At 46.7% G+C, this 15000-nt stretch overlaps 1 protein-coding gene across 1 annotated transcript in view; it reads left to right on the top strand.

Annotated features, from left to right (window-relative positions):
* The window catches only part of nrg2b (neuregulin 2b), a gene marked incomplete at its 3' end in the record, with an annotated part of 34562 nt that overhangs the window by 11533 nt on the left and 8029 nt on the right, over positions 1-15000 (top strand). The window contains exons 2-6 of the mRNA XM_084451017.1: positions 1819-1981; positions 2647-2765; positions 6524-6644; positions 11057-11115; positions 13063-13086. Of these exons, the coding sequence (XP_084307143.1) occupies positions 1819-1981; positions 2647-2765; positions 6524-6644; positions 11057-11115; positions 13063-13086 (486 nt within the window). The remainder of the gene's footprint in view (positions 1-1818; positions 1982-2646; positions 2766-6523; positions 6645-11056; positions 11116-13062; positions 13087-15000) is intronic.

Here is a 15000-nt window from a genome sequence, read left to right as displayed (position 1 = left end):
TGTGCATGTGTTCCTGTAGTCTCTCTCTAAGCCCGAGTCACAGAGAGGACAGGCAGGGTGATATGGGAACTCAGGAATGCAGGGCCACTTCAACAGCCGGCTTGACAACAATTCTGCAATTGCTCAAAGCGGATTGTGTGTGTGTGTGTGTGCGTGTGTGTGTGGGGTTCATCTATATACTGCAGGGCTGGACGCTTAGCTTTTCTCCAAGTAGCACTGTGCTACCATGCTGAAACATTTAGTAGCACACAACATTTTTTAGTAGCACAATGAAAATTCTACAATTTTCATAAAGGGGACATTTTCAAACAAATAAAGTGCTTATTTAGCCTAATCCTAACCAGGGGTGAAAGTAGGATTAAGTTATTGTAGTACTACTACTCCAACCTTCAAGTCCCCCCCCCCCGCCCCCCCAGACAGTCCCACCCCCAGATATGAAGAGACACAAATTAAAATGTTAAATTCCTGTTTGGGGTAGAAATTAGACACACAACATAATTTATAGTATATAAAGAGAATATATATAGAGAATATATAGAATATAATAGTCCCTGCCTTCTGTCTCTCACCATCAACTGTTTTAAATAAGAATAAATCACTAAATTACTAAAACTAGACTAGGCTACTTAATTCAGTGTAACTGTAAAATTGTGTCCAGCTTCAAGGCATGCTGCAGTGTTCCAGCTGCCAGCTAACACTAACTTTCCCTCAGAGGGTTAAAATGACTGGGGTATATAGCAATTGAAAGTGTTAGCTATGTCAATAAATGAAAAGTAGTCTTGAGCTTCGAGTAACAAGCTTTACAGCACTTAGCTAACTAGCTAGCTAACGTTAGCTCGCTAGCTACTAGCTACAATCACTGAGGTCATTTTTTGTCTAATTTTTTCTAATTTTGTCGAATTGGAAATTATCCACTCGCAAATGTGAGCAAAACAGTCGCACTGTCCAGCCCTTGCCCACCCCCTGCTCAGAGGAGTGTCCTCAGGGTATGGTGAGGGTGACGGCTCGCTGGCTCGCTCCAGAGCTGTGGGTGATGCAATCTGCGGGTGTTTCGCGGAGCAGAGAGAAGATAGGGAGGCTCTCTTGAGACCTTGGCTGAGCTGGGACTGTGATGGCAAAGCAGGGAGGAAGCTCCTACACATCCTCCTCCCTGGATAATGCACACATCCTCCTCCCTGGATAATGCACACATCCTCATCCCTGGAATACCGCACACATCCTCATCCCTAGAATACCGCACACATCCTCCTCCCTGGATAATGCACACATCCTCCTCCCTGGATAATGCACACATCCTCATCCCCTGGAATACCGCACACATCCTCATCCCTGGATAATGCACACATCCTCATCCCTGGAATACCGCACACAGCAGGCCAGCGCGGCGGGAATAAAGAGCGTTCGGGTTCTTTGAAAACACTTCTTTTAATGTGTACAGTAGTTGTTGTTTTTTTTTATGTGACCTCAGATCGTAGTTACCTACTGTGTGTGTGTGTGTGTGTGTGTGTGTGTGTGTGTGTGTGTGTGTGTGTGTGTGTGTGTGCATGTATGTCCGTACATGGAGAAGATTACCATTAGTGAGGTTTCAGAAACCCAGGTCATAGCCTCAGTTGTGGGGTCAGAGTTCATGAGGGTCATTGTTGAATCAGTGGTTCGAACCTCACACATACGCCTACAAACGCACACATTCTCTCTCTTTCTCCCTCTCTCTCTCTCTCTCTGTCTCACACACACACACATGTTCGCCCTTTTTTACTTCATAGTTCAGCTTCGGTAACCCCTGCTTTGTGTTTGACCTCTGCCCCATCGCCCCCCCAGCCGCGGCCCCTAAGCTGCGGGCCATGTGGGGCCGGTCGCTGACCGAGGGCGAGAAGATGTCCCTGAAGTGCGAGGCGTCAGGGACCCCCAGCCCCTCCTTCCGCTGGTACAAAGACGGCCGGGAGCTCCAGAGAGGCCGAGACCTCAAGATCAAGACCACCAAGTAGGAGACTCACGCAGCCAATCGCAACCCTAACCCTAACATTTACATGCATTTGAATATAACTATGAATCTCCTTCTTCAAATAATGGCCTGAGTCATATTTTCAAGTTTTAAAAAAATGTCCTAAGTCAACATATAGGCATGTGGACATAGACCATTATAATACCGGAGTAGGAACAGTGTGATGTTATCAATTGAGGATGTAGTCAATTTTACCAGAGGTGACCAGCATCATGAAGAGTTTAAGATAAATCTGGGCCATTATTTTAAGAAGTTGGCGATATTGAAACACAAGATGACGCTGGCTTTTTTTTGTGTGTTTTTTTTGCTATATGATTTTACCTCATGCCTGGATAAAGGAAATGTGTAAATCCCAGAATACCCCCAAGGCCTTCCCCTCTTCCTCCCTAACTCTCCCCCTCCTCCCTCCCCTCTTCCACGCTCCTCTTCCTCCTCTTCTCCTCTCTCTCCTCTTCCACGCTCCTCCTCTTCTCCTCTCTCTCCTCTTCCACGCTCCTCCTCCTCCTCTTCTCCTCCCTCCCCTCTTCCACGCTCCTCTTCCTCCTCTTCTCCTTCTCTCTCCTCTTCCACGCTCCTCCTCCTCCTCTTCTCCTCTCTCTCCTCTTCCACGCTCTCTCTCCTGCCTCCTCTTGTTCCATGTGCAGGAGAAACTCCAAGGTGCTGATCAACCGCGTGCGGCAGGAGGATTCTGGGAACTACACGTGTGTGGTGGAGAACATGCTTGGCCAGGAGAACGCCACCAGTTACATCACCGTCCAGACATGTGAGTCACACAGACACCACTTTTCCTGGAACTTTGTTTGTGTAACAGAGACCTGGTTCTATGCCAATGCTCAGAGAGAACATTTTTAAGTGTTTTCACACATCGCGGTATTAGCTGCAGTGTCCAGTTTGGAGACGGAATCTGATTCCTCAACGTTAGAGGAGTTTTTTGAGACTCTCTCTCTCTCCTGTAGTGACCACTACTCTCTATCTCTCTCTCTCTCTCTCTCTCTCTCTCTCTCTCTGACCACTACTCTCTCTCTCTCCTGTAGTGACCACTACTCTCTATCTCTCTCTCTCTCTCTCTCTGACCACTACTCTCTCTCTCCTGTAGTGACCACTACTCTCTCTCTCTCTCTCTCTCTCTCTCTCTCTCTCTGACCACTACTCTCTCTCTCTCCTGTAGTGACCACTACTCTCTCTCTCTCTCTCTCTCTCTCTGACCACTACTCTCTCTCTCTCTCTCTCTCTCTCTCTCTCTCTCTCTCTGACCACTACTCTCTCTCTCTCCTGTAGTGACCACTACTCAGCCAGAGACTGTATCCCCATTCTGAATTGGCAGTTGGTCACGTTGTTGCTTATATAGTCTGTTCCAATTTTCCCAAAAGCTGTTTGATTCAATAGATTCTTCAATTACATTGAGCTGTTTTGTGATACATTGTGCCTTCTTTTTCCTAAGTACGTTTTTATACTGTTTGAGTGTTTCACCATAGTGCTGACGTAGTGTCTGAATATCTGGGTCTCTGTTTCTCAGTGTCTTCCTAAGGCATTTGCATTCATCATCAAACCATTTCTTGTCGTTATTGAACTTTGGCTTTCGGTGAGATGTTTTTAGATTTGATAGGGAGGCAGATATATCAAATATACTGTTCAAGGTCTCTACTGCTAAGTTGACACCCTCACTATTACATGGAACTGTTTTGTTTTAGGAAGTGATCCAATAGAAATTGTATTTGTGGCTGAGAGAGCTTTTTGATGGGTTTCTTGACTATCTTCCCTCCACCTAGAACAGGGGTGTCAAACTCATTTTGCTTCAGGGGCCACATAGAGCCCAATCTGATCTCAAGTGGGCCGGGCCAGTAAAATAATAGCAAAATAACCTAGAAATAACGTCAACTCCAAATCTTTACCTTTGTTTTTCAATATTTCAATATTATGCCTTAATTTATCATTTAGCCTATATATGTGCATTATAACTCACAGATCACAGTGGATCTACAAAGGCACAAAACATTTATTCACAGATAGGCCTATGGAACTGAAAAAATGGCATTTCACTTTGATTAAAACAACTTGTTTATTTTAATGTACAGTAGATACATTTTCACATCTGACCACCTGAACTGACTCACCACACTATGCACAAACTAAAGTGGGAGCTATGAAGAACGTTATCACCCTGCCTTGTAAATGTATTAAATTTGTACATTTCAAAAACCCATAAAAGTGATAGCAGTGCATGAGCAATAGAGTTACACCAGACCAAACTATTTTGTGCTGAAGCTGCTGACTGATATTATACTGCACAATGTTCATGGTCTTTAAATATTACATTACCACAGTAAATGTTATTTTTAACAGAACTGTATTCTTCAGAGTGCTCTCATCAATTGCAACCGAAAATGCAACAAATGACTTGACTTTGTGATTCATTTGGCTGTCCAAGTCTGCCGAGAGATCTGAAATTCTATCTGCGACAGTGTTCCTCGTTAGGCTAATGTTGGCAAAGGCCTGTCGCTTTTCAGGGCACACGATTTCTGCAGCCTTCAGCATGCATGTTTTCACGAACTCGCCCTCAGAAAATGGCTTGGATCCTAACGCTATCTCGTTAGCAATAAGGTAGCTAGCTTTCACCGCTGCATCACTGACCTCTCGGCTACGGGTAAAAACAGACTGCTGTTTCTTCAGACCCACTAACAATTCATTTATCTTCTCTATTCTCAGTTGTCCTCGCAAATGGTTGTATTTTTCACCATGATGAGTCTCATAGTGGCGTCGAATATTATATTCCTTGAGCACTGAAACTTGCTGATTACACACCAAGCACACAGGTTTCCCTTTCACTTCTGTGAATAAATAAGAATCAGTCCATTTTTCTTGGAAAACTCTGCACTCTGTCAACTTTTCTCCGTTTTGACAGACATTTTGGTAATGACGGTGCAACCGTGGGTAATTTTGACAACAAGAGCTTAATAACGATAAGGCAAGATTGCCAGATGATTCTGGGCGCGTTGCTGTCACGTGCTGTTTATTTCCGGATCTCTCGTTATGTCAGTGCGACCTCTGCTGGACAAATTTGGAATATCTGTTCCTTTTTATTAATTTTGGACGTCGTCTCGTGGGCCGGTTTGAACCATCTGGCGGGCCGGTTTTGGCCCGCGGGCCGTATGTTTGACACCCCTGACCTATAACATTCTAATGGAATGTAGATTGCTGGATTTAGATGCATCTTGATTAGTTGTTGCTCTGTTCATATAGACTGTGATTTTGCTGTGGTCTGACAGGGGTGAGTGGACTTACTGTGAATGCTCTGAGAGACGCTGGTCTGAGGTCAGTGATACAGTAGTCCACAGTACTACTGCCAAGAGATGAGCTGGGCTGAGGTCAGTGATACGGTATTCCACAGTACTACTGCCAAGAGATGAGCTGGGCTGAGGTCAGTGATACAGTAGTCCACAGTACTACTGCCAAGAGATGAGCTGGGCTGAGGTCAGTGATACAGTAGTCCACAGTACTACTGCTAAGAGATGAGCTGGGCTGAGGTCAGTGATACAGTAGTCCACAGTACTACTGCTAAGAGATGAGCTGGGCTGAGGTCAGTGATACAGTAGTCCACAGTACTACTGCCAAGAGATGAGCTGGACTGAGGTCAGTGATACAGTAGTCCACAGTACTACTGCTAAGAGATGAGCTGGGCTGAGGTCAGTGATACAGTAGTCCACAGTACTACTGCTAAGAGATGAGCTGGTCTGAGGTCAGTGATACAGTAGTCCACAGTACTACTGCCAAGAGATGAGCTGTAGGTATATCTACCATAAGAGTCCCCTCGCAGCCGACCATTGACTATATACAGACCCAGTGTGCGGCAGAGTTGTAGAAGCTGGGATCCATTTCTGTTGGTGACTGTATCATAGTTGTGTCTCGGTGGGCAGGTGGGGGAGGTTAGTGTTGGTGACTGTCACCTCCAGGTACATGTTTATCCCCTTGGTTGCTATGATCTGTCACCTCCAAGTACATGTTTATCCCCTTGGTTGCTAAGGATCTCAAGTTCTTCTCCAGTCCTGGAGTCTAGGTCACCTCAGAGTATAACATTTCCCTGACTTTGGAAACTGCTTATCTCTTCTTCTAAGATAGAGAAACTCTCTTCTGTAAAATATGGGTGTAGTGACCACTACTCTCTCTCTCTCTCTCTCTCTCTCTCTCTCTCCTGTAGTGACCTCTACTCTCTCTCTCTCTCTCTCTCTCTCTCTCTCTCTCTCTCTCCTGTAGTGACCTCTACTCTCTCTCTCTCTCCTGTAGTGACCACTACTCTCTCTCTCTCTCTCTCTCTCTCTCTCTCTCCTGTAGTGACCACTACTCTCTCTCTCTCCTGTAGTGACCACTCTCTCTCCTGTAGTGACCACTCTCTTTCTCTCTCCTGTATTGACCACTACTCTCTCTCCCTCTCTCTCGCTCCCTCTCTCTCTCTCCTGTAGTGACCACTTCTCTTCCTCTCTCTCTCTTGTAGTGACCACTACTCTCCCTCTCTCTCTCCTGTAGTGACCACTACTCTGTCTCCGGGCGTGAGCCCAGCAAGGCGCTGCAACGAGACAGAGAAGACCTACTGCAGTAACGGAGGAGACTGTTACTTCATACACGGTATAAACCAGCTCTCGTGCAAGTAAGTGCCCCCCCCCCCCCCCCCCCCTCTTCCCTGCCTCATCCCCTGCTGCTCTCTCTCTCTCTCTCTCTCTCTCTGTGACCTCAGTCTTAGTCTCTCTGTGGCTGCTCTGTCTTACCTCAATGTTGTACCTCATGTTTTATCCTTGACCGGCCGGCCCGACCAAAAAATCGGAGTCTCTCATTGGTCGTCATTGACCTCCGAACTTCGTGATTCGTCACGGACCTCATGGATGTATTAATAGAACTGGATACAGCCACTCCATTCACTGACCGCTATAAAAAGTGAAGGCCTATTGAACCGCGCCATCTTGGCAAATTCCGCATCGTTTGACGTATATCCGGTGACTTTTGTACTTGCGCAGTTGTGCTTTTCAACTGCGCAAGTACAAAAGTCACCGGACATACATCAAACGACGCGGAATTTGCCAAGATGGCGCAGTTCAATAGGCCTTCACTTTTGAGTTTGAACCCTGGGGGCTTGGTTGACCTTGGGATCGCCGGCTGGGCTTGTTCCTTGTTCTTCCCCAGCTTCTCTCCGTCCTTCTGTCGCTGGTCTCCGCTTTCTGTCATCCAGGTATGATGTCTGTCTGTATTTATATCCTTATTCCTTCTTCTTCTTCTTCTTCTTCTTCTTCCTCTCTTTCTCTGTTCGTCTCTCCGTTCTCTCCATCTGAAGCACAGCCAGCTGGATATACCTACCTGCACTTTGGCTGTTTCTCAGGATATTTTCTCATTTTGACAAAATGTTGATGATTGTTGTCAAAATCCCTTTCTGCTGGACAACAGATGGCGTTTACTGGCCAGTTTACAGCGGATATAATTGCCTAATTGTTGGATTTCCTATGTCTAGATTAAGCCTAATCCTCAACTAAAAACCTGTGTTTCTGGCCCATCTTAAACCAAGCTTGTTTCAAAGCTCTGCAAAAAAGAGTGTGTATATGTACTGTAGCTTCCACTCTGACAGGAAAATTAGTCTTTCAACTTCATTTCCTTGAAGTAACGGGGCGTTTGATGAATTTACAACAACATTGGAACAAGATGGCATTGGGAAAATATCTGTGTGGAGATCAGTGTTGACAGGACTGTGCAAATGTGCACGCTGGCACACTGCTGATGTGGGTTCACAGGAGTGTAGCTTAATCAGCTCCAACTGGTCAGATTAGAACAATGGACAGGATATGATGTTATGTACTATGCTACTGGCTACTTACCTGCTGCCAATGTAGTAGTAGTAGCTGTAGTAGAAGTAGTAGTAGTAGTAGTAATTTATAGATCCCCAGGGGGAAATTGTAATGTTACAGCATCAAAATATGACAAAGTAATACAGACAAGAATACAAATTTACAATACTAAAGTACTGTATACAGAAAAGCCAAATGTACAAGAGTGCAAATGTACATTTAAAGTGTCTAACAGTAGGAAGGTTCCTCAGCATGTGCACTTCCTGTCTAGCACCCTCTGCACTCCCCCCGGGGGAACATCCAAGCTCCTCTCATTCAGATGAGTGATGGTAGGAAAGAGAGATGCGGTTCTCTCTGTCCCTGAGGAGGTTTCTCCTGATCCTAGGGCTGGGGGGGAGGAAGGGGCACTGGCATGCACGGGCCTCCAGGGTCTTAAATCCTCTCACTCTTTTGCCTGCTCTCTCTCTCTCTCTCTCTCTCTCTCTCTCTCTCTGTCTCTCCCTTTCCCTCCCTCTCATCTCTCCCTCTTTCTCTCCTCTCTCCCTCTCTCTCTCTCTCTCTCTCTGTCTCTCCCTTTCCCTCCCTCTCATCTCTCCCTCTTTCTCTCCTCTCTCCCCCTCTCTCTCCTCTCTCTCTCTCTCTCTCTCTCTCTCTCTGTCTCTCCCTTTCCCTCCCTCTCATCTCTCCCTCTTTCTCTCCTCTCTCCCCCTCTCTCTCTTTCTCTCTCAGCTCTCCTGGTCTATTTATAGCTGCATGGGAAATTGCTGAGTGGCTCTTCTGAGGCAGAGTTCTTCTGAGGCAGAGTTCTTCTGAGGCAGAGTTCTTCTGAGGCAGAGTTCTTCTGAGGCAGAGTTCTTCTGAGGCAGAGTTCTTCTGAGGTAGAGTTCTTCTGAGGCAGAGTTCTTCTGAGGCAGAGTTCTTCTGAGGCAGAGTTCTTCTGAGGCAGAGTTCTTCTGAGGCAGAGTTCTTCTAAGGCAGAGTTCTTCTGAGGTAGAGTTCTTCTGAGGCAGAGCTCTTCCGAGGCAGAGTTCTTCTGAGGTAGAGCTCTTCTGAGGTAGAGCTCTTCTGAGGTAGAGTTCTTCTGAGGCAGAGCTCTTGAGGTAGAGTTCTTCTGAGGCAGAGTTCTTCTGAGGCAGAGTTCTTCTGAGGTAGAGCTTCTTGCTTTATTTGATTCAAAATGCACAGCGAAGTTGTCTCTTTTGGTTTGGAGGGGGGGGGGGGGGGGGGGGGGGGGCGCTCCGTGGGGTTTCATACACGATGCAGTAATACAGGGAGGGGGTCCCTGAGACGGTGTTGAAGGTTGAGACGGTGTTGAAGGTTGGGATGGTGCTGAAGGTTGAGATGGTGCTGAAGGTTGAGATGGTGTTGAAGGTTGAGATGGTGCTGAAGGTTGAGATGGTGTTGAAGGTTGAGACAGTTGAAGGTTGAGATGGTGTTGAAGGTTGAGACGGTGTTGAAGGTTGAGACAGTGTTGAAGGTTGGGATGGTGTTGAAGGTTGAGACGGTGTTGAAGGTTGAGACGGTGTTGAAGGTTGAGACGGTGTTGAAGGTTGGGATGGTGTTGAAGGTTGAGTCAGTTGAAGGTTGAGATGGTGTTGAAGGTTGAGTCGGTGTTGAAGGTTGAGACAGTTGAAGGTTGAGATGGTGTTGAAGGTTTAAACAGCGTTGAAGGTTGAGATGGTGTTGAAGGTGTTGAATGTTGAGACGGTGTTGAAGGTGTTGAATGTTGAGACGGTGTTGAAGGTGTTGAATGTTGAGACGGTGTTGAAGGTGTTGACGTTTGAGATGGTGTTGAAGGTGTTGAAGGTTGAGACGGTGTTGAAGGTGTTGAAGGTTGAGACGGTGTTGAAGGTGTTGAATGTTGAGACGGTGTTGAAGGTGTTGACGTTTGAGATGGTGTTGAAGGTGTTGAATGTTGAGACGGTGTTGAAGGTGTTGACGTTTGAGATGGTGTTGAAGGTGTTGAAGGTTGAGACGGTGTTGAAGGTGTTGACGTTTGAGATGGTGTTGAAGGTGTTGAATGTTGAGATGGTGTTGAAGGTGTTGACGTTTGGGATGGTGTTGAAGGTGTTGAAGGTTGAGACGGTGTTGAAGGTGTTGAAGGTTGAGATAGTGTTGAAGGTTTAAATGGTGTTGAAGGTGTTGAAGGTTGAGATGCTGTTGAAGGTTGAGACGGTGTTGAAGGTTGAGATGGTGTTGGGGGTTACAGGATGTGTTATGTGGGGTTACAGGATGTGTTATGTAGGGTTACGGTCTGTGTTATGTGGGGTTACAGGATTTGTTATGTGGGGTTACGGTCTGTGTTATGTGGGGTTACACAATGTGTTATGTGGGGTTAAAGGATGTGTTATGTGGGGTTACACAATGTGTTATGTGGTGTTACAGTCTGTGTTATGTGGGGTTACAGTCTGTGTTATGTGGGGTTACAGTCTGTGTTATGTGGGGTTACAGTCTGTGTTATGTAGGGTTACAGTCTGTGTTATGTAGGGTTACAGGATGTGTTATGTAGGGTTACAGTCTGTGTTATGTGGTGTTACAGTCTGTGTTATTTGGGGTTACAGTCTGTGTTATGTGGGATTAAAGGATGTGTTATGTGGTGTTACAGTCTGTGTTATGTGGGGTTACAGTATGTGTTATGTGGTGTTACTCTCACTCTGTGCTTTACTGTTGCTGCTGCTGAGAACTTGCAGTTACAGTATTGCTGTTACACTGTGTGTGTCGTGGAGGTGTTACAATGAGTGTTACAATGTGGCTCCTGTCTGAGGACGTACTGCAGATGCAGGGTGTCAACATCGCTCTTCTCCTTTCGTCTTAACCTCCCACTTAGAGACGACACCAAAAACACACACTTCACACGTCGTCGGTCTGCTCCAACCGCTCAGGGGAGCAATCTGGGTGTGTGTGTTTGTCCCGCAGGTTGTCACGGCGACTCTCGCGGGTTGTCACGGCTGCTTTGACGCCGCGCTCGCGTGACGCCGCCGACAGGAAGGAGGTCAAACTGTAGCGGTGATGATGTTACCGCGATGATGTCACCGCAATGATGTCACAGCGATGATGTCGCACACTGTTTCTAATTCTGTGTTCTCTCTGCTCTCGTGTGTCTCTCCTTCCTTCCCTCCCTCCCCTTACATGTCCTCCTCTGTCCTTTTGCTCGCTCTCTCCTCCCTCCCCCCTCCTCCCCCCTCCCTCCTCCTCCCCCCTCCCCTCTGTGTCCTCTTTCCCTCATCAGGTGTCCAAATGACTATACAGGTGATCGCTGTCAAAACTCCGTCATGGCCGGCTTCTACAGTATGTTCATTTCCTCCTGTTCGTCTCCTCATTGGGACACTGCATGCCAGAATGGAACGGAAGGGCTGTGTGTGTGTGTGTGTGTGTGTGTGTGTGTGTGTGTGTGTGTGTGTGTGTGTGTGTGTGTGTAAGAGTGTGTTTGCTCATCTGTGTCTTTACAGTATACAATACGTGTGTGTGTGTGCGCGCGCCTTTGTCTTTGCATATGTGTGTGCATCTGAGTTGGGGTGTATGTGTGTGCGCGCGCCTTTGTCTTTGTATATGTGTGTACATCTGAGTTGGGGGGGGTGTGTGCGTGCATGTGTGTGTGTGTGTGTGTGTGTGTGTGTGTGTGTGCATGCCTTTGGCGTCCTTCCCTCCCTGTCGCCATCCCTCTTTCGACCTCCTCAGACTCCTGTGTGGCTCTGCTCTCCCTCCAGCAAGCCTCACTCACACTCACATGCACGCACACGCATGCACACACACACACACATGCACACACACACGCTCACACACACACACACATGCACAAACAAATACACACGCACACACACACACGCATGCACACGCAGTGGGGTCCAGCCAGCCAGTAACACACTCCCCTCTCTCCCACCCGCCCAGCTGCATGTAAATGAAGCAGAGAAGAGAGACCAGCGCTCATAGCTGTGTTGATGCATGTCCTCCCAATCTCCTAAAATAGAATCATAGACTGCGTGAGCCACCGGCGGGGTCAGGGTGCGTCTGACATGCAGCTTGGTTGGCCTGACGCCTGGCGTGTTGGACGCCACGTCACATACTAAGGAATGAGCCGTCAGTTTAAGTAGCTTCGCTGGACATAATGTTCTGATGACTCATCACTCTCCTTCAGCCAGGTGTGCTGTCTTGTCATCATGAGATGTTTTTTTTCTCGTCTGCCCCTCATGTGTCTCTCGTTCACCGTGCTGAGTCCGTCTGTGTGGCCGGGGTTTTGTTTTGCTGTGGGACTCTATTAAAGACTGCAGGAGTAGAGCACTTTGTGCTGGTTCGGTTCCAAAACGGGTTGTAAGTGGCTCCTCGCTGACCGTACCCTGAAGGGTAGTTGATATTAGGCTACTGTAGCTAATAAGAAACTTGAAGCACAGTATGAGCCTGGTTACAATTGTTCAAGAGTATGTGACCTATGACCTTTCCAGTGATAGATTTATGTAGCTAGATCACATAGTGCGTTAGTACTAAGTAGTAAATGTAACATGTCAGTTGAGGTAAATGGGGTAAGTAGCTCGTGTGACACGAGTAGTCTTTGAATCTCATCATCTTAACGTCAACTGGGAGATGCCAGAGACTAGATCGAGCCAGCGTGACAAAGTAGCTAGCTAAACTCTAGCTAGCTAAACTCTAGCTAGCTAAACTCCAGCTAGCTAAACTCTAGCTAGCTAAACTCTAGCTAGCTGAACTCAGAACAGTTTGAGGACCCTGTAACGACAAGGCCCCCGCCATTACAGCCCCAGCCTCATCTACCAGACTGTGTTTTTTCTGTTTGTGAGTAACCCACTGCTTTAAAAAAAAAAAAAGAAGGTTTTGTGTGTTTGTTTGTTTCTGTCCACTATCGTTTACCCCAGAAATGAGGTCTAGTAGACATGGCAGTAAGTGATGTGGCTGTTTGTCTCTGTCTATGCATGCCTCCTACCTGCTTCTCTCTCTCTCTCTCTCTCTCTCTCTCTCTCTCTCTCCTTCTCTCTCTTGTTCTTTTTCCTTTCATTTCTGGGGTCACAGAGCTGCGGCTGTCTGCGTTGTCTGTCTGTTACTGGACGTGACACCTGCAATCACGATGATGTCGCCAATAGAGATTCCATAACTCTATTAAATCTGTTTTAGTGTATATATGTATATATATAATATATACACAGTATTATGTTCCACTGTGGACGTTCACTACCTGAAACCTGTTTTTCCCTCTCTTTTCACCGTGTCAACTTTCTGCGTTGGCAGAGCATCTTGAAATTGAATTTATGGGTATGGAACAATTATTCCTTTTGATGTATTAAGTTTAAACTTTGCCAAGATCCTGTCACACTCACACATTATTATGCCATCTCCCGTTAAAAGCTCAATAACTCTATGATCTGTCCCTTTCTGCCCACCAACCTGCCTCTACGACGCCTGTATCCCTTTGCATGCCTTTCCCTTCCATGCGTAGAAGCCATCAATAAGACGTTTAGCATAGAGAACCATCTGGATGTGTAGGGAGGGACACAATAGAATGAGAGAGAGAGAACAGAGTGAAAGAACTTCAGGTAAAGTTTGAAGTATTCCCCGTCGAGTATCTACCCTTGAGACTGCAAAGATCCTTATTTACACATGAGCCACATCATACACTGTGGCATCTATCCTTTCCTATTGGCCCAGATGAGACGATAGCCAATCACGGCCCTTTATGCTCCCATAGAAATGATCAACACCACCAGTAACGAAGCTGATGTACCCTCTCCCTGGCAGTGTAGAGTTGCTTTACTGTAGGTATTTCACATGTAAACATAAACTGTATTATCTTAGTCTTCATATTATTAGTGTTCCGATTCTGCAATTGCCTTTGAATCAGAAGTAGAGAACTTGAACATTGCCTGTTCTAAAAGCTCTTCCTGTGGGAAAGTGAGTGAGTGTCTGTCGGCTCCCTTTGTGCCTGCCAGACAGACCACCCATTCACTCTCCTCCAATCTCCCTCACTATCAGTGCCCTGTGACACACACACAATGCCAGGCTAAGGCTCGTTAAGACTTGACAGCCCCTAAAGCCTCTCTTTATAGCACTAACCCCCACCCCCCCACCACACACTCTATTTTAGTAACCCCTCCGCTCTTTGCCAGTCACAACCCTCCTCCCTCCACTGTCTGCCGCTCCCTCCTCCTCCTCCTCCATCCTTCCTTTCTCTCCCCCCTCCTCCCCCCCGTCCCTCCCATGTTCCGTTTGTGTTCCCTCTGTCATTGTGCCGTAGCTGCTGACATAGTGTTCCTCCGCCACCTCTGTCCAGAGCCCAGAGATGAGCCTGGGGAGGGAGGTATTCACAAAGCTCTTGCTCTCTCTCCGACACTCCCGGGTGAAAACGCTTTTCAAATCCAAGACTTGAAGCAGATTGAGCCTGCCTAGTTCAAATAAAACCAATGGAATTCTCCAACTGTGTCCACATCGCACTCCAGACGGGCTCAATCAAAAACTCAGAATGCTTGGAAGGATCCAGGCCTGTGTTCACTACAAAACCTCATTACATCACAATGAACAGAGTACGGGTCACATATTTGTCTAGGATTCTTTCAGTACATATTTGGAGTTTTAATTAAAGGTCAATTTCCAGATTGCTTTCAAGGTGAGGATTTAGTGGACGGCGAGCTTTGTGAATACCCCCTAACCAGCTGGGCTGTTTTCTGCTCCTATAGAACGCTCGTTTTCTTACCATCATCTTGTTTTTGATTCCATGGTATAAATAAGGCATGTGTTCAGGTCTATCATGTGACCTACATCTCATAGCCAGGTGATACACTGATGCATGTAGGGACAGCAGTGTAGCATAGCAGTAACGCAGTATGCTGAGGCCATCCTTAAGTCTTTTATAATACAACATGAGGAACTAGCATTGAACTAAAACAACTCAGGGTTGTGACACATTAAACTGCACATTTTATCAACTGACACCAACAGGTTCAGTCAGCTAGGTCTTTTCTCTGCTGACCTCTCTCTAGGAGGTAGGTAGTCCCAAGCCAGGCCCTACAGTAAGACCTTCACCATGATAGGACTAGTCCCAAACCAACCCCTAAGACCTTCACCCTTACGCGGTTGTGGAGTGTGTGTGTGGAGGTTAGAGGTTAAGTATGGAGGTGAGAGGTTAGGTATGGAGGTCAGAGGTTAAGTGTGTAGGTCAGAGGTTAGGTATGG

Source organism: Borostomias antarcticus (assembly GCF_949987555.1).
Source record: "Borostomias antarcticus genome assembly, chromosome: 16".
NCBI lineage: Eukaryota > Metazoa > Chordata > Actinopteri > Stomiiformes > Stomiidae > Borostomias > Borostomias antarcticus.
The sequence above is the reverse complement of the archived record's forward strand: the minus strand, read 5'-3'. Positions and strand labels throughout refer to the sequence as shown.